Source organism: Macrotis lagotis, chromosome 2 (genome assembly GCF_037893015.1).
Source record: "Macrotis lagotis isolate mMagLag1 chromosome 2, bilby.v1.9.chrom.fasta, whole genome shotgun sequence".
Lineage (NCBI taxonomy): Eukaryota > Metazoa > Chordata > Mammalia > Peramelemorphia > Peramelidae > Macrotis > Macrotis lagotis.
The window spans coordinates 63,170,261-63,194,808 of record NC_133659.1 but is presented as its reverse complement, the minus strand read 5'-3'; the positions used below and the strand labels follow the sequence as shown (position 1 = coordinate 63,194,808).

The following is a 24,548-nucleotide window of genomic DNA, read 5'->3' as shown; positions in this document are numbered from 1 at the left end:
ATTTTCAAAGAAGTGCTACAGGAAAATTGCCCTGATATTCTAGAAGCAGAGGGCAAAATAGAAATGGAGAGAATCCAAAGATCCCCCCGAGAAAGAGATCCCAAAAAACCAACCCCCAGGAATGTTATAGCCAAGTTCCAGAACTCCCAAGTCAAAGAGAAAATATTACAAGCAGCCAGAAGGACACAGTTCAAATATCATGGAGCTGCAGTCAGGATCACACAGGACTTAGCAGCAACTACATTGGCAGCTCGTAGGGCTTGGAATACAATATACCAGAAGGCAAAAGAGCTTAGAATGCAGCCAAGAATCAACTACCCAGCAAGGCTGAATGTCCTCTTCCAGGGAAAAAGATGGACTTTCAATGAACCAGGGGAATTTCAAATGTTCCTGTTGGAATGGTCAGAGCTGAACAGAAGGTTTGATCTTCAGATACAGGACTCAGGTGAAGCATGGAGATTGGAGGAGAGGGGTAAAATATGAGGGACTTTATGATGATGAACTGCATGTATTCCTGCATAGAAAAATGACACCGATAATACTCATATGAACCTTCTCAGTTAATAGAGCAGGTAGAGGGAGCTTTTATAGTTGAAGCACAGGAGAAAGTTGAATTTGAAGATAAAATATGTTGTAAAAATGGAGTCAATAGATAAAAGGGAAATGTAATGGGAGAAAGAAAAAGGAGAGGGGGAATAGGCCCAGATATTTCATATAATAAGATTTTTCTTTATTATGAGCTACTGCAATGATATGGAAGGGGGGAAGGCAAGGGGGAATGAGGGAATCTTCACTCTCATCAGAGGTGGTTAGAAGAGGAAACAACATATATACTCAATGGGGTATAGGCATCTGCAGTAAGAAAGAGGAGGGGACAGGGGGAAGGAGGGTGATGTGAGTGATGGAGGAGAGGATGGACCATGGAGGGAGAGTGGTCAGATATAACACATTTTCTTTTTTACTTCTTGCAAGGGGCTGGGATTGGAAGGCCTGTCTGAGACCATAGGGCTGGGTGGATGCTAAGCCCAAGGGGTGGTATGGGGGCTCGGGGCCTCTTGTCCCCAGAGCCGGGGATCTGTCTGCTGCGCCACTCAGCTACCCTACAGCAGAGTCAGAGTGAAAGGAAAGAGAAAATATTGTACATGGTAGTGGAGAAATACAAAAGGAGGAAGTTGTGATCAGCAATGGCATTGGTGGAAAAATATGGAAATAACTTTTGTGATGGACTTATCATAAAGAATGTGATCCACCTGCGACAGAGTTGTTGGTGTTGGAACAAAGACTCAAGCACATTTATTTTTATTGTTATTATTATTATTTTGGGGGGGGTGCAGGGAAAATGGGGCTGGGTGGCCTGCCTGGGGCCGCATAGTAGGGAGATCGTTGGGTGTCTGAGGCTGGATTTGGACCTGGGTGCTCCTGGCTCAAGGGCCAATGCTCTGTCTGCCACCCAGGCACCCCTACTATTATTACTATTTTATTTTATTTTGAGTCTTTTTTTTTTTTTTGGTTTTTGCAGGGCAGTGGAGTTTGGGTGGCTTGCATGTCACACGGCTGGGTGATTTTTGGCTGTAGAGGGCCAGACGTGGGCTCGGGTGCTCATGGCTCCAGGGCTGGTGCTCTGTCCATTGTGCCACCTGGCCATACCTACAGTTATTACTATTTTTTTTATTTTAATTTTTTTCTCTCCCTTTTACTTTATTGCTCAAGTGAATCTATATATATTGGGGGAGGGGGTATTTTTTTTACTCTTAAACAAGAATATTTTATTAATGTATAAAAAAATTATTTGTACAAAATGAGAATAAATATTAAATTTAAAAAAATTAGAAATTAAAAAAAGAACTTTGGAATTGTTTGTACAGCATGAGAGACCCTGGCACAGGACCACCTAGCATGGCAGGCCCTCAGCAGAGAGGGCTGAATTGAAGCAACTCAAAGGAAATGTGAGATATGCAAGTTCAGAGTTCCTATCCCAGGTGTTCACATGAGCTATTTGACCCCAACCTGTGGTAGAGCCTTCCAAGCTCATATTGGTCTAATCAGCCACAGTTGGACACACTCTAATTTGTCTCTAACTTAGTGATGTCATTTTGGTCATCTTTAATAATGAAGGACAAGAACCATTGAGCCCACCAGAACCCTTAGATGTTTGTTTTTATGCTAATGATACTTTCAACTTACTTTTGAAATTGATGGCTATGCTCAAATGTAAAACTTTATATTTATCCCTGTTGAATTTCATCTTACTGGATTCATTCTAAGAGTCCCAGTCTATCCAACTCTTTTTGGATTTTGACTCTTAATTTGTTATTATCCACTGACCTAGAGATGCCTCTTAGCTTTGTGTCATCTACAAATTTGATAAATATGCTAATGTCTTTAAGTCGCTGATAAAAATGCTAAATTGCATAGATAAAGCAAAAATCCCTGAAATCATGTATATTACAGAGTGTTATTGAGCTATTAGCAGCTATTTTTTTGAATCCATCCATGAAGCCAATTTTGAATTCATCTAAATATATTGCTGTCTAGTCCACATCCCTCCATCTTCTCCACAGGAAATATTATGAAATCCTTTGACTATTTGCTAAAATCTAAACTACATTTGTAATATTTCCCTCATATACTAGTTTAATTGAGGAATGATGTCTAAAAATGAAATTAGGTTATTCTAGCATGAGTTTTATTGATATGGTCTTGTTAGCACTTTGTCATCACCACTTCCTAGACAAACAATCCGTTCTTTATTGATCTGTATTAGAATTTTCAGAAGGATCAAGTCAAGTTCACCACCTTAGTCTTTGTTCTCTTCCCTTTTTTGAATCTTGAGACTTTTCTTCTATCTTCTTGTATTCCTGTTTTCACATGGCCCTTCAAAATCAACAGTCAATTCTTTCAGTACCTGAAAATCTAGTTCATTAGGGCCAAATAATTTAGATTCAACAGGGGCTGCTATCTTCCTTTTCTTGGGCATTAGCTTTCTCTTAAATTCCTGCTATTTCCAGGGCAGAGTTTATTCTTTGACTGAAAAAATAAAAACAAAATAAAAATTGAGCTGATCTGCCACCTTTTTTGTCAATTATTATCATTCAGTCCTATCCCTTATAAAATCTTTCAGAGTTTTTTCTTTCTTTCTAGTGTAGTCATTATTGTATGAATTATTATCTTTGATCCTTAATCAAGTTTGCATATCATCTATTTGCCATTTTAGGGCATAGTGATTCATATACCATACTTTTATTAATATTTGTTTCATTTCCAGTTCTTTGATAGAAATAAAAGAGCTATGATAGATATTTTATCAATAGGGTTGCTTTTCCTCTTTCTTTCATCTCTTTGGGGTACAGGTCTGGTAGCAATGACTTTTAGGAATAGCTTCAAATTGATTTCCATAATGGTTGAATAAAATTAAAACTTCACAAATACAGAATTTGTAAGCCTGTTTTCCCACAATGTCTCCAACAATATTCATTTTCCTTTTTTGTTATTTTTGTCAATCTAAAATAGAAATAGGATCTCAGACTTACTTTATCTTGAATTCATTGTATTAGGGATTTCAGGAATTTTTTCATGTAGCCATTGATAACTTGGATTTCTTCTATTGAAAACTTCCTTTTTACAAGTTTTGACCATTTATTTATTGGGAAATGAGTCTCATTATATGATTCAGCTTCTTAAGTACCATGGATATGAAACCTTGCTGCAAAGATTTATCATGGGTTCATTCTAATTTTAGCTGAATTGATTTTTTTTCTATAATCAAAATTGTCTACTTTTTCTTTTGAGATCTTCTTTATCCCTTGTTTAATCATGATCTCTTCCCCAATCTAGAGATCCAAAAGGAAATTTTTCCCTTTCTCCTCTTAATTTGTTTCTAATGCTAGCTTTATGTCTAAGACATGTATTCATCTGGAGCTTATCTTGGTTACATGGTGTAAGATGTTGTTCCGTATCTAATTTTTGCCAAGTAGTTTTTTTTTTCTTCTTTGAAATAGTGAGTCCCTTTGGTCCATGAGATTATCAGACTCTGCAGTTCTCTATTCATTTGCTTCCATATGTTGTGTGCCTAATCTGTTCCACTAATTAGTCAACATTTATTAAATGCCTACTTTGTGTCTCCTAGTTTTTGAACCATTATCAAATAATTTGGATGATTATCAATATATGGTTTAATTCCAACTTGAGAAAAGAGAAAAAGTTTTCCTTTGTAATTGATGTATTTTCTTTAATGCTAGGCACCCTTTGTTCCCACCTTTTTTTTTCTTTTTCTTCAAGATTCTTGCTCTTTAATTCCTCCAGGTGAATTGCTATTTTTTATAGGTTTATATACACACACACACACACACACACACACACACACACACACACACACACAGTGGCACAGGGAGAGAGAGACAGAGAGAAAGAGAGAGAGAAAATGATATCATGGATTTTTATTCTTTTTTGCTTCCTTATAATCGTCACTTTATATTTTTTACTTCTGATGAAGTTGTTTTTTGTTTGGGGAATTTTTTTGCTTATGAATATTACCTCATCTATCCCATATTCTATCTTAACCACCCCTTTCCTTATCTCTACATATTTCCCCATTAAGTTTAATGTATTTTGCAGTACTCTTTGTATATGTATGTATGTGAATATATCAAATTTTCTTCTGTGTCCTATTTACATAAAAATGAGGTTTATGGGAAACCCTTCTTCATCACCCCTATTTCTTCTATGTTTCTATACTGCTCATATCATACACACCTGCCTATTTGAGTTCTTTCTTTGCTACTCTATTTCAACTTCAAATTTTCAATGCAGTTCTTCTTTTTTCTCAGGAATGCTTAGAAATTCTCTGTTTTATTAAATGTCCACTCTATTATCCTATCCTTTCCACAACTCAATTTAGAATTATACTAAGTTTTCCTGGATTAAGCTAGTCTTGCCTGTAAATAATAGCATTTACATCATATTCAAGCTGTCTGCTAATTAAAAAAAATTTTGATCATTTTTCAATCATGTCAAACTATTTTAGGTTTTCCTGGCAGAGAGACTGGAGTGGTTTGCCATTTTCTTCTTCAGTTCATTTTTATAATTTAGGAAACTGAGGCAAACTGGTCTGGGGACTTGTTGAGGGTCACAGTTAATTAAGTATGTGAAAGTAGCTTAAATTCTTTATTTCTAATTACTTGCAATGTTCTTTCTTATAATGAAAAGCTCTGGATTTTGGCAACATGTTCTTTGGAGCTTTCATTTTGAAAAAATTCCCATGGATTACCAGTGAATTACTTCTACTTCCTCTTTTTGTTATGTTTCTAAGAGATTTGGGCAGTTTTCTTTAAAAGGTACATGATATCTTTTAAGGAAATATGATTAAGTTGATTCTTTTGGTCATGAATTTCCAGGTAGTCCAGTGATTATTTCACTCTTTCTTTAAAAGGAGGTTCTCCAAACTTCATTCAGAGAAGTCTTAAGGGTAGAAAGTACAAAGGTTGATTTGATCTTATAGTCTGTGAACATTATGAGGAAATTTCATTTGTGTTAATGATGATATAGCATTTATATGTAGTGCTATAAAGTTTGCAAAGTGTTTTACAAGTCATATTATATTTTACTACCACAACAACCATGGAGTTAGGTACCATTATTGTCCCTGTTTTCAGATAAAAAATTGAGGCAGGCAGAGGTTAACTTTCCTAAGGTTACCCAGCTAGGAAGAGTACACTCCAACCAAACTGATCTTCTCTTTGTTCCTAAGACTTGGCACTCAACTCCATGCCTCTTTGTCTTAGTATTGGCCCATGCCTGGTCCTTATATCTCTCTCACAGAGTTCTTCTCTTCCTTTAAGAGGCATTTTAGGCACTAGAGAGACTGAGGCCAATGACACTTAAATATAATTTATTCTCTAAACAAAAGACATCACGCATTCTATTTTACCATTCCTATCTCAAAGTCCTGTGGTGACAGGCAAGTGATGAATTAGCAAGTGGAGATACACTGGAAGCTGTAGTCACAACAAGGTGGCCCAGGTCATAGGGTCATTTCCTCACTGAAAGCAGAGTGTGATTCTTCAGCCCTCTGGGTGTCTGCATAGTCCTTTTAAGGATTACACTGCTCACCTCCTTATGTGGGGAAGGGGTTAGAAAAGGTGCCTTAAAAATTGTATGCTTACCCAACCCTGGCCTGATTATTGCAACTGGCAGGGATCCCACCCTGCAGTTGAAAAACAAAAACAAATACAAAAACATCTTCAAAGATGATTCTATTCATCATCAGATCAGTAGAAGTCAGAGCTGGATACACGTTTTTCTTGAGTGGCCGCAGTGAAGGGGAGCACTGTGAAGCTGAGATAGCTTTTGCAATTAACTAATCTAGTCAATAAGCTTTATGCCTCTACCATCTGGACTATTGTTAAAGTTTCCTAAATGTTTTTCCTTTCCCATATTTGTGCATTGGACCCAGATGGCCCTGGAGCAGAATGTGAGGCTGGTAACTTTGCATAGTCCCTCTCTCACCTAAATCCAATTTATTTGCATGTCATGGAATCACCTCCCTGATGTCATGGCCCTCTTCAAGAAGGAAGGACAATTTAACCCCATTTACCTAAAAAAAAAAAAAAAAAAAAAAAAAAAAGGAAGGACAAATAACAACAGCCTTTCAGTTCTGCTGCCAACATTCACATGTGTAAAGATTGAGTTTGATCATGTCACTTTTCTGCTCAAGAAATTCCAGTGCCTTTCTTCTTGCCTATAGGAGAAAATATGGCAAGATGGCAGAGAGGACAGACACTGTGCTAAGGTCTCCTGATCTTCTCTCATATATAATATGAAATAAACCTCTTAACAGAAATTTGATCAACAAAACACAGAAAAAGAAGCTAGAAGAGGAACATCTACCTCAAGGTCTGTCTTCACGAATCATGGGTGAGTTGGGGGCAGAGAGCCTCCCAGGATGGGATGAGACTGGGACTAACCTAGGATCAGCTGGTAGGCTTTGATTGTGGTAGCTGTCGTCCAAGAACCAACTGGGGTGCAGAGGCTTTGGCTGTGGAACTGAGGGTCTGGGGTGCTCTGACAGGCCTGGAGGGTGAGTTTGAGCATGGACAGTTGCAGACATTGATCTACTAGGATCCATTCATTGATCTACTAGGATACATTCACTTCAACTGAGTCCTCTTCCCAGAACAAACACAGTAACAGCCCCCGCTCCCCTTCTTCCCAGGCTTGAGCCTGGGAAGCAGAGCTCCCTCAGCTGAATAAGGAGAGTAATTAGCTTGCCCCAGGGCATAGCCCACATTGTTCAAGGCCCACAACCTCCAGGCCAAGGGTGAGGGCCTCAAATCAAAGTCACAGACACTCCAAAGAAAGCAACCAGCACCCCCTACTGGATGGCCCAATGGAGCTACTAAACCCAGTGAGTAAAGCCTCTAGGGATCTCAACAACAAACTTTGGTGAACCAGCCCCCTCCCCAACACAAGATCTCAGGGAAATGAAGAATGGCCAGCAGAAAGGGGATCCATAGAAAAATTCCTAGAAGGTAAAGACCCTAACTCAGATCTAGAACCTCTGAGAAGAATTTGATTTGGTCTCCAGCCCAGAAAGACTTCCTTGAAGAAATCAGGAAGGAGTTTACAAATCAACTGGAAAATTTGGGAGAGAAAATTAACACCTTGCAAAAAGAAAACAAATCCTTGTAAAATACAATTGGACAAATGCAAAAAGAAAATAACTCTCAAAACCTCAATTGGTCAAATGGAAAACACTTTCAAAAATAGAATTGACCAATTAGAAAAGGAGTTGCAAAAGGTAAATGAAGAAAATTCTTCTCTAAAAAAAAATGAATGAAGTTTGTGGAAACTAATGACTTCATGAAACATCAAGAATCTGTTAAACAAAACCAAAAAACTGGAAAAATAGAAGAAAATGTAAAATGCTTCATCAGCAAGATCACTGACCTCCAGAATATAACTAGAAAAGACAATTTAAGAATCATTGGGCTACTTGAAATCATTTAAGAGAAAAAAAAAAGCCTGGACTTAATATTACAGGATTTAGTGATGGAAAATTGCCCTGACATCATGGAACCAGAGGACAAAATAGTTATTGAAAGAATACATCAATCCCCTCTGGAAAGGATCACAAAATGGAAAGACCAAGGAATATTATGGCCAAATACCAGAACTATCAGATAAAAGAGAAAATCCTGCAAGCAGCCAGAAATAAACAATAGATGCCAAGGAGCCACAGTAGAGATTACACAGGACCTGGCTACATCAACATTAAGGGAGCGAAGGGCCTGGAATGTGATATTCCGAGAAGCAAGGGAGCTTGGAATGCAACCAAGGATTCACTATCCAGCAAAACTGAGCCTTCTCTTCCAGGAAAAAAGATGGAAATTTAATGAAATAGGAGACTTCCAACTTTTCCTGATGAAAAGACCAAAGCTTAATAGAAAATTTGGATTTCAAACAGGAGACCCAAGAGACACATAAAAAGTGGGTAAAGAAAAAAAACTTCTATCCAATAAGATGAAACTGGCTATATCTCTACCTGGGAGAAAGACTCTAATAACTCTCGAGAATTGTAACTCTATTAGAGAGAATATAGTTAGCCAGAAGTGATGGACAATCATGACTTTTCTATGAATCAGAATAATTTAAAAACAATATCTCCTCAAAAGGGGAGACAGTAAAGAGACAGGAGGATGGAGGAGAATGAATGGGGTAAATCTCATTACATTAAGAGGTACAGAGACAGGTACATAAGACCTATCACAATAAAGGGGAAGAAGGCATGAGGTGAGAAACCCCCTGAATCTTAATCTCATCAGATTTGTATTGAAGATAACAGACATACACACAGTCAAGAAACTTAACTTTCAAGTATTAAAAGGGGAAAAGGGGAGGGGGAGGAAAAGGGTAACTAACAGAAGGAAGGAAAGGAAGAAGGGGTAAAGGGAAAGGGGAAAGAAAGGGGAGGGGGTTGAATATAGGAAGGCAAACACACTGTAGGTGGTGATATTAGAAACAAAATACTGGGGAATATGGATAAAGGGAAAAACGGTAAAATTACAAACAGAGGGAAGATAGCATGGAGGGCAATAAAGAGTTAGTAATTATAACTTTGAATGTGAATGGGATGAACTCTCCCTTAAATTGTAAGCAATTAGCAGAGTGTATTAAAAACCAGAATCCTATAATATGCTGCTTACAAGAAACTCATTTGAAGCATATATATACATATATATATATATATATTATATATATATATATATGTATATATATATATATATATATATATGAGAGAGAGAGAGAGAGAGAAGAGAGAGAGAGTTTGGGGTAAAATATTTTGCTTTGGCTGAAGTGAAAAAAAGTAGGGGTAGCAATTCTTATCTCACACAAAGCAGCTGAAAAATAGATATTGTTAAAATAGAAAAGAAAAGAAACTATATCCTCCTAAAAGGTACAATAGACAATAAAGTAATTTCAATACTAAATGTGCATGCACCCAATGGTATAGCATCCAAATTCTTAGAGGAGAAGTTGAAGAAATTACAGGAAGACATAGACCCCAAAACTCTACTGATGGGAGACCTCAACCTCCTGATCTCAGTTTTAGATAAATCTAACCATAAAATAAACAAGGAAGTTAAGGGGGTAAATAGATTGTTAGGAAACCTAGGCATGAGAGACTTATGAAAGAAATTGAATGGGGATAGAGAGGAATATACCTTTTTTCTCTCTGCAGTACATGGCATTTACACAAAAATTGACCATATACTAGGGAATAAAAACCTAATGATAAATTGCAGAAAGGCAGAAATAGTGAATACATCTTTCTAAAATCATAATGCAATAAAAATCACATGCAATAATGGGCCAGGGAGTTATAGAACCAAAGCTAATTGTTAACTAAGTAAACTCATTTTAAAGAATGAGTAGATCAAACAACAAATTATAGAAAGAATTATTTCATCCTAGATAATGATGACAATGAAACAACATACCAAAACTTATGGGAGACAGCCAAGGCAGCTGTCAGGGAATAGATCGTACCTTTAAATACATTATATCTTTAAACATACCTTTAAATGATTACATGAATAAATTAGAGAAAGGGGAAATCTAAATATGTAACTAAAAAATTAGAGAAAGAACAAATTAAAAACCACTAATTAAATACCAAATTAGAAATTCTAAAATTTAAAGGAGAAATAAATAAAATAGAAAGCAAGAAATCTTTTGAACTAATAAATAAAACCAAGAGTTGATTTTATGAAAAAAAAATTGATAAACCTCTGGTTAATTTGAAAGAAGAAAACCAAATTGCTATTATCATAAATGAAAAAGGTGAACTCACCACCAATGAGGAGGAAATTAAAATAATAATTCAGAGTTACTTTGCCTGACTCTATGCCAATAAATTTAATAATCTAAGTGAAATGGATGGATATTTATAAAAATATAAGTTGCCCAGGTTAAATGAAGAGGAAATTAAATACCTAAATAACTCTATCTCAGAAAAAGAAATTCAACAAGCCATTACTGAACTCCCTAAGAAAAAATCTACAGGGGCCAGATGAATTCACAAGTGAATTCTATCAAACATTCAAGGAACAATCGATTCCAATTCTATATAAACTCTTTCAAAAAATAGGGGAAGATGGAACTCTGCCTAACTCTTTCTATGACACCAATAGGTGTTGATAAAACCAGATAGAGTTAAAACAGAGAAAGAAAAGTATAGACCTATCTCCCTGATGAATATAGATGCAAAAATCTGAAATAAAATCTTAGCAAAACAATTATTAGGATAATACATTATGACAAAGTAGGATTTATCCCAGGAATGTAGGGTTGGTTCAATATTGGGAAAATATACTATCAGAAATCAATCATATGATTATATCAATAGATGCTGAAAAAGCTTTTGACAAAATACAGCACCTATTCATATTAAAAACACTAGAGAGCAGAGGAATAAATTTATTGTTCCTCAGAATAACAAACAGTATCTATCTGAAACCATCAACAAGCATTATATGCAATGGAGCATCCCAATAAGATTCCCAATAAGATCAGGGGTGAAACAGGAATGTCCATTATCACCACTACTATTCAATATTATATTAGAAATGTTAGCTTCCATAATAAGAGAAGAAAAAGAAATTGAAGGAATTAGAATTGTGAAAGAGGAGACAAAACTCTCACTCTTTCCATATGACATGATGGTATACCAGAAAATCCAAAAAAACATATAAAAAATTCCTAGAAATAATTAGCAACTTTAGCAAAGTCACAGAATATAAAACAAACCCTCATAAATCCTAAACATTTCTATATATGACTAGTAAGATGCAGAAGAAAGAGGTAGAAAGAGAAACCCCATTCAAAATTACTTCAGACAATATAAAATACTGGGCATCTACCTACCAAGGCAGACTCAGAAACTTTTTGAAAACAATTACAAAACACTTCTCACACAAATAAAAGCAGATTTAAATAAGTGGGCAAACATCAACTGTTCATAGATAGGAGGAGCTAATGTAATAAACATGACAATTCTACCAAAACTAAACTACTTATTTAATGCCCTACAAATCAAAATTCCAAAAAAATTACTTTAATGAGTTAGAAAAAATTGTAAATAAATTCATCTGGAGAAATAAAAAGTCGAGAATTTCCAGGGATTTAATAGAAAAAAGTGCAAAAGAAAGTGGCTTAGCCCTGCCAGATCTAAAAATATATTATAAAGCATCAGTCATCAAAACTGTCTGATATTGGTTAAGAAATAGAGTGGTGGATTAGTGGAATATACTGGGTGCAATAGCAGGAAAATGACTATAGTAATCTGCTGTTTGATAAACCCAAAGAGTCCAGCTATTGGGATAAAAACTCTCTCCTTGATAAAAACTGTTGGGAAAATTGGAAGTTAGTACTGCATTAACTCAGATTAGACCAACATCTCACACCCTATACCAAGATAAGATCAAAATGGATACAGGATTTAGACTTTTTTATTATAAGCAAACTTGAAGATCAAGGAATAGTTTATCTGTCAGATCTATGGAAAGGAAAGTAGTTTATGACCAAGGAAGAGATGGAAATCATCATTTAAAAAAAACTAGATAATTTTGATTACATTAAATTAAAAAGCTTTTGCACAAACAAAACCACTGTAACCAAGATCAAAAGAAATGTAGTAAATTGGGAAACAATTTTTACAACTAGTACTTTTGACATAGGACTCATTTCTAAAATATACAGAGAACTGAGTCAAATTTTTTTTAGGTTTTTGCAAGGCAAATAGGGTTAAGTGGCTTGCCCAAGGTCACACAGCTAAGTAATTATTAACTGCCTGAGGTCAGATTTGAACTCAGGTACTCCTAGCTCCAGGGCTGGTGCTCTATCCATTGTGCCACCTAGCTGCCCCTGAGTCAAATTTTTTTAAAAAAAGCCACTTCCCAATTGACAAATAGTCAAAGGATATGCAAAGGTGATTGAAAAAATGCTCTAAATCACTACTTATTAGAGAAATGCAAATTAAAGCATCTCTGAAATACCACCTCACACCTCTCAGACTGGCCAATATGACTAGAAAGGACAATGATCAATTTGGAAGTGGCATGGGAAATCTGGGACACTAATACATTGTTGGTGGAGCTGTGAACTCATCCAACCTTTCAGAGAGCAATTTGGTATTATGCCCAAAGGGCAAGAAAAATGTGCATATCCTTTTATCCAGCAATACCACTACTGGGTCTATACCCTGAAGAGATGATGAAAAAGGGTAAAAACATTACTTGTACAAAAATATTCATAGAAGCCCTGTTTGTGGTGGCAAAGAATTGGAAATTGAGTGAATGTGCAACAATTAGGGAATGACTTAATAAGCTGTGATGTGTGTGTGTGTGTGTGTGTGTGTGTGTGTGTGTGTGTGTGTGTGTGTATGATGGAACAGTACTGTTCTATTAGAAACCAGGAGGGATGGGAATTCAAGGAAGCCTGGAAGGATTTGCATGAACTGATGAGAGATGAGCAGAACCAGAAGAACATGTTGCCCTAACAGCAACATGGGGGTGATGATCTACCTTGATGAACTTGCTCATTCCATCAGTGCAACAATCAGGCACAATTTTAGGATATCTGTGATGGACAATACCTTCTGTATCCAGAGAAAGAATTGTGGAGTTTGAACAAAGATCAAAGGCTTATTACCTTTAATTTAAAAGAAAACTGTTATCTTTTCATGTAATTTTGCTATCTCTTAGACTTTTTTTTTCCTTAAGAATATGATTTCTCTCTCATCACATTCAACTTAGATCAATGTATACCATGGAAACAATGTAAAGACTAATAGATTGCCTTCTGTGGGGGTTGGGGGAGGGAAGCAAGATTAGGGGAAAAATTGTAAAATACAAAATAAATTAATTCATTTTTAAAAAGGAGAAAATATGGGGTGGCTAGGTGGTGCAGTGGATAGAGTCCTGGCCCTGGAGTCAGGAGTCCCTGAGTTCAAATCCAACCTCAGACACTTAATAATGACCTAGTTGTGTGGCCTTGCGCAAGCCACTTAACCCCATTGCCTTGCCAAAAATAAATAAATAAAAATAAAAATAAGGAGATAATATGGAATCTGGGTTTTTTTTAAAAAAAGATCTTCAAAATCTGGCAATAGTTTACTTTTTTTGGTATATTATACATTGAACTCCTTTGAGAATTATATGTTCCTACCAAACCAACTCTAAGTATCAGTAGGAGAGGTATAAAAAGAAAGAATTGGTTTCTCTTAGAATGTATGGCAAAGTTTGTGTGTGTGTTTGTGTGTGTATGTGTGTGTGTGTGTGTTTTGAGAGTGAAGGCCTGTCCTGATTTTTAATAGATTTACACATAAATCACAACGCTAGTCACAATTTGGACTGATCAGATTCCTGTCACATTAGGCCCAGGTAGTATTTCTCAGGTCAGTATTGCTGTTTTCCGTACATTGTCCCCAGAGTGCAAGGACAGGTGTTCTAAGATTCTTAGTCCATTTAATGCTTTATCTCTTTTTTTTTTTTTTGGCAAGGCAATGGGGTTAAGTGGCTTGCCCAAGGCCACACAGCTAGGTCATTATTATGCATCAGATTTGAACTCAGGGACTCCTGACTCCTGGTGCTCTATCCACTGCGCCACCCGTAGCTTTTCTAATAGCTTAAACTTCACTGAGACAACATTTAGGGCAGCTCTTAAAGGTTCCCCCGCAGGTCCTTATTTAACTCGGCGTGCTTGGGCCTTAGCCCCTAGTGTAGATATCGGTGGCTTTGTCCATGCCAGGCATGAAGTGTTGCTTCCAGCGGGCCCCATCACAAGGTCGGTGGCGCCAGTACCTTTCTTATCCTGTAGGTGGCGACGTCCCCAGGGAGCCGCCGCCTCACTGCATCTGTCCTAGCGGCACCAAAAAATGACTCTCACTTTTCCGCGGAGCGTCAACTAAGTCTCGGGCGCTAGCACTGAGCCTGCGCGGGCTGCTGCGAAAGGGCGGGGCGCAGGCGCGCTGAGGGAGGAGCCGGCCTCGGCCACTCTGGGCGCGCCCAGGTCCCGCCGCTGTTTGGGGCCCGGGAGCTGGGGGAGGAGTCGGCGCCTCACCGTGGTAACCGCAGCGTCGCAGCCGCCCCGCCGCCCCTCCTGCCCGGCCCTGCCCGCCGCGGCCTTGTCATCACCTCCGGGGGCTGTGGGGAGCCTTCTTCCCCGAGGCCGCGCCCGGAAATACCGTGCCGGCCCCCCGCGGAGACCCGCCCTAGGCCCCGCCGCCGCCGCCGCCATGCAGGGCGAAGATGCCCGATACCTCAAGAGGTGACGAGGCCCCGCCCCCGGCGGGGTGCGCCTGAAGGGCCCCAGCCCGGGCGGGGGGGAGGGGAGGGAAAGGTTGGGGAGCCCCAGGCCCGCGCGCCCTCCTGCCTTCCCCGGCCACCCCGCCCGCCTCTGCCCTTTCGTGCCCCGCTCAGCCCTGGGCTCCCACCCTGCCCGGTGCCCCCGTCCTCCCCCGCCCCGCTCCGTGCCCCGCTGGTCCCGCTTTGCTTGCACCCCACTTCTGGAAATGCTAAAAATGCTCCTGCCGGCCGCGTCAGTCTGAAAAGCTGAGGAGGAAGCCTGGCTACATTGTGTCAGATAGTCCTGTCATGATGGGGGGGATAAAGTTGCTACATTGTGTCAGATAGTCCAACGATGATGGAGGTCGGGGGAACAAAGTTGCTACATTGTGTCAGATAGTCCAAGGATGATGGGGAACAAAGTTGCTACATTGTGTCTGATCCATCTCCGTTGCACTGTCATCCTGACTTTGGCCCAGTCCTGCTCCCCTCCCAGGGCCCAGTCCAGCTGTCCTCCCCCTGGCCCAGTCCAGCTCCCCTCCCCTGGCCCAGTCCAGCTGTCCTCCCCCTGGCCCAGTCCAGCTCCCCTCCCCTGGCCCAGTCCAGCTGTCCTCCCCCTGGCCCAGTCCAGCTCCCCTCCCCTGGCCCAGTCCAGTTCCCCTCCCCTGGCCCAGTCCAGCTCCCCTCCCCCAGACCCAACCCAGCTCCCCTCCCCCTTAGGCATACACCCCACAGATTTTTAATGTTTTCTACATCTGAATCAGATAATTCTCTAATGCATGATACTATTTAGAGCATCATCAAGTTAGACAGGGAAGGGAATTAACGACCTTAGAGATCCCATCGGTTTCCAGAGAAGCTGAGGCCCAGGAAGGCTACATGAGCCATAGTTTTTAAGGGACAAGCTAGCCAAAATATTGTATGATTCAGCAAGAGTCCAACAAGATTTGACAGGTTAGAATTATTATTAGACTGAAGGTGCCATTTAATGGGCATAAATGAAATGTGAACCAGTGTAACATTTGGATTAAAAACAAAAGAAATGATCAATTCAAAATGGGGGAAGAGGGTGGTGACCAGATATTAGTTCATAATTTTTTAAAAATTTGTGGATTTTAGTGTTTGTGATTGTGAATTTTCGAGGTTGCAAAAATGTGATAAAATATTTGAGACCAGATTAATAAAAATTATAGTGTGAGATGTAGTATTTCTGCTCTACTTTGGTCAGCCAGTATTGAGAATATTGTGGTGTTTTGTGAACCTCATTTTAGAAAGGGCATTCAGTATAGTTGCATTTCTAGAGCAAAAGAATATAGGCCATTGCTTAGGATCAATGGAAAAATTGGGGATATTTCTGGAACTGGATAAGAGAAGACAGACTTTAAAAAAACATTCTGGGGGTGGCTAGGTGGTGCAGTGGATAGAGCACAGGCCATGGAGTCAGGAGTACCCGAGTTCAAATTCGGCCTCAGACACTTAATAATTACCTAGCTGTGTGGCCTTGGGCAAGTCACTTAACCCCATTGCCTTGCAAAAACTAAAAAAAAAAGTTCTGTTAAAAAAAATATCACAACTATTAACATTATTTGACAGCTATTCTTTCTTTGATATTTGAGAGCTTAGTCATCTGTGGGCAAAAAGATGTTTTTCAAGAGACTAAGAGGTAGCATAATTAAAGGGAAAGAAATTTGGACTTAAGGCCCTTAGACTTTTCTGTTACCTTGCTATGTGACATTAGTTAGACCATTTAACCTCACTGGACCTCAGTATCCTCATCTGTAAAATAAAATCAGTAACACTTGCCCATTCTGTGAGTACCAGATGAAAACACTTTTAAAAATTATTTTGCAGTATAACAAACTTAAGATGATATGATCTTGAAATTTGAGGAGCCTTTATGTTATTTTTGTCTATATTACCCTTTAGGGCATAAATGTCTTCTTTGAAGAAAGCACAAATAAATTAGTTCTATTTTTATGGGATTGAGGCACATTTCCGAGAATGGTATGCTTTTCTCTTTTATTTCTATGTTTCAAACTAGTATATTGTCAGATCTCTAGCTGCTTGTAAAGAAAGCTACTAATAATTCAGAACAATTATATATCAGCATTTAATCCCAAACTCAATTTGGAGAGAGGGATATAATAATAGCTAGTATTTATGTGGTGCTTTAAGGTTAATCAAGTACTTCACAAATATCATTTCATTTTATCCTCATAACTACCCTGGGAGATAGATGGTATTATTATTATTATCATTCCCATTTTACAGTTGACAATGTTGAGCTAAACAGAGGGTCAAGTGGCTTGACCTAGATCACAAAAGTAAATAAGTATGGGAATCATAATTTGAGCTAAAGTCTTCCTGACTCTTGGCCCAGGCTCTGTCTACTGTACTATCTACATTTCCTGCTCTCAAATGAGTTCACAGGCTAATGTGAAAGACAACATACAAATAACCACATTCAAACAAGATATATACAGAATAGCATGAAGAAAGATTTGGGTTTTTTGTTTTGTTTTGTTTTGGGGGTTTTTTTGCAAGGCAAATGAGGTTAAGTGGCTTGCCCAAGGCCACACAGCTAGGTAATTAAGTGTCTGAGGCTGGATTTGAACTCGGGTACTCCTGACTCCAGGGCCGGTGCTCTATCCACTGTATCACCTTAGCCACACCGAAGAAGGATTTGTTACAGAAGGTGAGATTTTAGCTGAAATTTGTTGTTGGTCCTTCATTCTCAAAAAGGACAGTGACATCAGGGAGATGATGCCATGATGTGCAAGCGAATTGGATTTAATGGAGGGCCGTTCTTAAGTCACCAGCCTCACTTTCTCCTCCAGAGCCATTTGGGTCTAATGGCAAGATAATGGATCAGGACAACTGGAGATGGATGCAGTGAGAGACCTTGGCCCTTTAAAGCTAAGGTTTTTCACAGGTCTGGAAGAAAGTTAGGGAAGTTAGGGAAGTAGGAGATGGAGCTAGCATTCTAGACAGATGAGACAGCCAATAAAAATACACAGTCTGTCTGGAGATGGAGGGTCTTGTTTATGGACTAGCAAGGAAGCCAATGTTACTGGATCTCAGAGAGGAATAAGATATTAAGAGACGGGAAAGGTAAGAGGGAGTCAGGTTATTAAGGAATTTAAAACATAAAGAATTTTTATATTTTAATCCTGGAGGGTAGTGGGGGGGAACCATTGAAGTTTTTTTTATTAGGTGACATAGTTGTATTTTGCTTCGGGAAGATAAACTTGAAAGCTGAACAGATGAGGGACTAGAGTAGGGAGAGACCTGAGGCAAGAAGACCTGGCTACAGAAGACCAGGTGTAAGGTGGTGATGGCCTGCACCAGGATTGTGGCAATGTACTAAAGGTATTGGAAAGGCTGAATCAGCAGGATAATGGGGTAGTGATAGTAAAAGAGAGTGAGTAGTAAGGAATGAAACCTCAGTTGTAGGCCTGTAAAGATAAGATGACTGTGATAGTAGAGGGAAGTTAGGAAGATGATAGAGGATGGGGAAAATATGTGTTCACTTTCAACTACATTAAGTTTGAGGTATCTATGGGACATCTTATTCAAGACAATAAGCAATTGGAAATACAGGAGTGGGAGTCAGAAGAAAGCTTACAACTAGATAATTAAATAATATAGCATTTAAAGTTTGCAGTGTTTTACAAATGTTTTCTCATGTTTTTCTCATAATGACCCTGGGAAATAGTGTATTATTATTATCATTATTATTATTATTATTATTATTATTATTATTATTATTATTTTATTCACATTTTTTCAGATCAGGAAACTGAGACAAACAGGTTAAATAACTTGCTCAGTAAGTATTGAGACTGTATTTGAACTCAAAGCCTCTTGACTTCAGATCCAGGGCTCTATCATCAGCATAGAGATGATCACTGAATCTATGAGAGCTAATGAGATCACCTAGAGAAGTATTATATAGGGAAAAGAGAAAGAGGCCCCAGGATGGAGTTTGGGGGGAAAACCCACTATTAATGGAGATAACTCAAAGATTCAGCTAAAGAGACTGAGAGGGAGAGTGGTCATCGAGGTGGATACAATGTGATCGGTGGTCACCAAAGCCCAGAAAGACTAACTAGGAGAACTGAGAAAGGGCTTTTTAGATTGGGCAGCTTATGGCAAAGGTTAATAGATAAGACTATCAATAATTTGAGAGATCTGGTCTCAGACACTTAATAATTACCTAGCTGTGTGGCCTTGGGCAAGCCACTTAACCCCATTGCCTTGCAAAAACCTAAAAAAATAAAATAAATAATTTGGGAGAGAGTGAAATGAGGAACTCAGAAGCCAGATTAAAGAGAGTTAACGAGGCTAAGTGCAGTAAACTAGCATTTATCAAGCAGTGACTTTATGTCCTAGTCCCTGGAATACTGGGTAGACAAAGACATGCACATACTTTGTTTTGTTTTCCCAAGGTGATGCCAGTTGAATGAGGGAGGCAACTACCAAAACTTTATAAACAAAATAAACCCTGGGCCTAAAATTCTCTACTTTCTCATCTCTATCTCTGCTAAAGTCCTAGTTTTCAACATGAACCCTTTCCAGATAATCCTTAAGGCCTAAGATTTTCCTCTTTGAGTGACTCCAATTTATTATGTATAATATTTATTTTTATATTGTTTACATATAGTACAGTGCTCAGGCTGTACTTGGTGTTTAATACTGATGGATTTGGTTTATATGAAATTTTTATTGGAATGCTATCTATCCTGTTATTCAAATTACTGATAAAAATATTAAATAGTAACTATTTCATCCTAGATCCTTGGACACTCTCTTGGAGAGCACATGCCAAGCTGACATTGGATCATTGAGGACTAATCTTTGTTCAAAAATCTGTTTGTTTCTGACTTTTTTCCTCACAAGAATAGTGTTTGGGAGTAGTAGATATAACATAGTCTTGGAGTCAGGAGGATCTGAATTATAATCTCACATAGTAATTAACTCTTTGACCATGGGCATGTCATTCAATATAGCTTCAATTTCTTCATCTACAAAAAGAGGGTAAGACAATATACCTCATCTCACAGGATTGTGAAGATTGAATGAGGTAACATGAAAGTGTTTTGCAAACCTTAGAGGGAAAACATTCTCCCCATGGGCCAGGCTCTTCCCTAAGAGGATTTTGATAGCTACACTGAAACTGTCTTCTTAATGCAGATGAAAGAATTATAAGTGCTCAGAGTCACAAAAGTAAGCATGCCTGTGGTACAGTGGGTGAAGAGATAGTTACGTCATTTACCCAGGTAGGAAGAAAGTAGTGGGAGATGAAAGAAGTAGCTTGAAATTCTTGACCGTCAATAGAGAGTCATGAAGCAAGCCAGCAATCTGCTCACAGAGTGATTTATAATTTCAGATAGTTTTTGATCATAGTATTTTACCTCTTTGACTCTGATTTGCTTTATTTATTCACTGTTCATCCTTATATATACTGGAATAACTTCACTAATGTATCTGGCAACACCTTAAAATCTTAGTAATGACTTGCTGTGAAGTCATATTCTAAAGAAGTTATCTATTTCATATTCCAGTAGAATGAATTAATCTAGTTTCTAGATTAGTAATGGTCTATGTACTCCTTTGTCATTCTTAGATTTTTGTACCATTAGCCCAGAGGTATAAAACTGAGTGATTGCTGTTTTATGCTTTTGAAAAACTCATATTTAAATAATCTTGTGATAAGTGATATTTAAAACCTTGTAACTAAATTTTGGAATTCTAAAAAGATTATAAGATTGCTGATTGCCAACCCCCAAGATGGAGTTTCCCTGTGTTTCCCTCCTTAGCTTTTGGAGAAATGAAATAAGTTTTTGGAGGTTAATGATATTATTTCCATTTATTTTTTATATTTTTTTGCTTTTGTTGAATATAGGCCTATAGAGAAGAGATGATTTGCCAAGCCTAGCTATTGTCAATTTTATAGTAAGCACAGTTTGGTGGGGGCAATTGAGAGTAGCAGGGAAAGTAGAGGGGTAGGTGGGATGACTTCTAGAAAAATCCTCCTTATACATGTATGTACTTTGACATCCTAAATTGGTTACATAGGGTTCAAAGTTGCCTATTTATTTGTTTTCCAGCTGTTCTCTATGCTTCATTCTCTTTTATACTTAGCTGTTCACAGATAGCACTGAAAAAATATTAAGTAATTAAACATGTTCTTCACTGTAAATTATATAATATATAAATATATATGTAATATGTCCAGCTGAATGTTCTTTATTTTCATTGTTATCCTTTCACATTTGAACTGTTTTTATAAGGGATAGATATAATATTACCATCCTTTGTAAAACTCAAAAAAATTAATTCCAAATCACAAATATGGTTTAAACAAATTTTAATTTGCATGGCTATCATTCAAGGTTCTAAAAATTCAGCAAACAGTGTAAGTAGATGTAAAGACCTCTAACAATGCAATAGTGTATTCTAGGAATGAATGCTACTCCTAGCATTAAATTTATACATATTTACAAGGCCATGATCAGACCCCCTTAGATTTAAAAAAAAATGACAATAGTAGTAAGATAGGAAATGGACTTAAGATTTCATTGAAATTGGGAACTCCAAAGTGAGGAAGCTGTCTCTACCAATGTACTTTTTCTGCAATGTATAGTTGAGAGAATTACCTGGAGTACTAAGAGATTAAGTGACTTTCAGGTTAGACTCACACAGCTAGTGTGTTGTCAGAGAAGGAACCTGAATGCACAGTCAATATGTGGAAGTTGTAAAGGTGGTAATGAGTAATGAGATGTACTGTAGTATAGTGAAAAAAATAAGTCAGGTTTAGTTTCCTCATCTTTAAAAAATGATATTAACTGCTTCTTTAAAAATTTAATGAAAATCATGTGAGATAACTGAATATATTCTGGACACCTTGGGATGTTTGAAGAAGCATACATTTTGTGAAGATGACAGTTGTTGAAGGTTGGTGTATGTAACATGATATATAAATTGGTTTGCTAGTATTTTCAGTTAATTGCATTTGCTCTGCTGTTGGAGAGCTTGGAGAGTGAAAAGTACTTCAGAATATGTAAAAGTAAAGTTCCATAGACCATTGAGTGGAGAAATTTTATGCCTCTCAATCTAGCTATACAACTTCCACAGATTAAAATCAATTACTATTAATTCCTACTTTTTTTGAATTAAGATCCAAAGAAAGGGAGGTTAACTGACTCATTGTTTATTTTCTGGATTTGGATGTGGAACGAAACCACTTTGCTTTGACTTTATAACTGTGATTTCATTGTATTTATTACCAGATTTTAAAAAAATAGCTACTAATAGATTGGAAAGTAACTTATCTTGTGATAGCAGCCATAAAAGGAAGCAGCTAGGTGGCTCAGTGAATGGAGAACTAGGCCTAGAATCAGGAACACCTGAGTTCAGATCTCAGACACTTGCTGTGTGACCCAGACAGATTATTTAACCTGTTTGCCTTAATTCACTGGAGAAGAATATGGCAAAACCACTCCAGTATCTTTGCCAAAAACACCCCATGAACATATGATCCACAGAGTCACAGAGTTTGACATGGTTGAATGACTATAGAAAAACAGCAGCCTCCTCAAAAATTCAACTGTAATATATAAGGAAGGATGGACATAATTCTACAGTAGTGACTAGTGGAGTTTTAGCAAATACATAGATCATCCCCTTGTTCTCAAATTGATTAAAATTTTCTCTTAGACCAAAACTTTTTGTGTCTCTAAAATTAAGATGTTAGAGTGGAATATATTCTGATTAATATATTTGTAGGTATGTATGCATATATCTTTCATCATTTTCACCATATTTATTAAAATTGTTTTCAGTGAATAATGTACTCCAACAAGACTTAGTGCTGCATAAATGCTAGGCATTCAGGAAAGAGTAGTTTTGTGTTGATATTTAACAATATGATTGTTTTTATATTATGTATCTTTAGAATCAATTAAATGACTTTAGAGTCCAAATTTCTCATTGTACTTAGCCTCAGATTATTGAAGTTTATGAGAGGATGTTATATTCCACAAGTTTTAACCTAAACCTTTCCCAACAGGACTGAAGTTTTTCTTAACCATCATTAGGGCTATTAAATATAGATAACATTGAAGATTTCTTCAAAGCCATACAGATTAGTGGCAACACTAGGGAAAAGGGCCAAGATGTTCTATGTTCTAAATCAATCATTTTATTTGTTTATAAAGGGATTTATTTGCTTCAGCCTGTTGTAAGAATCTAATATGTATAAAATATACAGTAAATGACAGGATACCCATGGATCTTTTAGATGACTCAAGGTAATGAAATATGGCATTTTCCCTGACTCCAAATACTTAATGTGACAACCTGTTGCTCCAAGTCCTATTGTCAACAAACCATTTTAATATCACAGATCTGTGAGTCCTTTATGGCTGAATGTTGAGTATCTCATTTGAATTCTTCAGAAGCAATGGTATTCTACATCTTGTATATATAACAACACTGGTAAAGTGTTAGTATTGAAAAGATGGGATTTTTGCTTTCATGGGGAGCGTGGAATCAGTAAAAGAGCTTTGCAAAAGAGCTTTTCTCCAGTACCATCTAGCGCACTCTTCCTTTTCTGAACTCTTCAAATTTTTCTTAAGAGTAAAATTTAAGAATGTAAAACTGATATGAATTTAAACACAAAATTCAGGAAATGAAAATTTTTGCACTATTAGCTAGGTCATAGTCCATGTATATGTGTTTTCAATTATTCATTGAGCTATTAAATATGATACCTTTGAATATAGAACAGTTAAGATATGGATATGTTCGCTTTGCTATGAAAGACTCAATCTGAGGTAGACTTTTCTGAACCTCTTTTAGTATTTACATTCTCATACTGAAGTATTTCATTAATTCATATCTTTAGATTGAACAAATCATAAACTCATTCCTGAAGGTAATATGTGGAAATATTGCTCCGTTTATTTATGATTTTTGCATGAAACATCTGAGGAATTATTATCTAGTAAATAATAAATTATCTTAGTGAAAAAGGAATTCATGAAACTTATCTTAATATTTCTGGTTCTACCATGGTCTTACAGAATCACAGATTCCCAAAGAAATATAGTCCAAACCTGAAAAGGATAAGTCATCATTTAACTTTTGCTTAAAGGCCCCTGGTTATGGGGAACCTACTATATTCTTAGGCAACCCATTCCACTAAATTTTGGTTAACTGATTATTGGAAGTTTTTCCTTATAGTTAATAGAAATCTGACATAACTTCTAGTTCTAGCTTCTAGGACCACACTGGGATGGTTTAATGCTCCACATGACAGCTTTTTGGTTTGTTAGTTTGATTTTTGGACCACACCTGGATTTCATATATAACAGAGAATGCCTGTTGAGCAACAGATTCTGCCAGTGCAAATGGCCACCTTATCTGCAATTTATTCCATCTTCAGGAGTTACTTAGGGCTCTGAAAGACTGGATGCCTTGTCCAGTGTCACATCGCCCTCATATACATATGAGTTAAGATCTGAATCCAGGTCTTTCTGACTCCAGGGCCAGTTCTCTCTTCACTGTCTCAGGCTGTCTTTCAGACCTTTAGACATTTGAAGAGAACTATCTTGTGTCTCCAGAGCTAAAACCTCTTAATTCATGTGGATGCATGATGGTCAGACTTCTCTATAAATAATCATTCAATTAGTTTGTGAGGTTTTT

The 24,548-nt window shown here is 37.5% G+C and overlaps 1 protein-coding gene across 4 annotated transcripts in view; it reads left to right on the top strand.

Annotated features, from left to right (window-relative positions):
- The window catches only part of KIFAP3 (kinesin associated protein 3), a 208,934-nt gene that overhangs the window by 10,019 nt on the left and 174,367 nt on the right, over window positions 1–24,548 (top strand). Inside the window, exon 1 of one of the 4 annotated variants that reach the window (XM_074221980.1) lies at window positions 14,563–14,823. The exons of the other annotated variants lie outside the window; for them this stretch is intronic. Within the exon in view, the coding sequence (XP_074078081.1) occupies window positions 14,792–14,823 (32 nt within the window). The 5' untranslated portion in view covers window positions 14,563–14,791. Of the gene's footprint in view, window positions 1–14,562; window positions 14,824–24,548 lie in introns of those variants that run through there. 4 annotated transcript variants of the gene reach the window in all.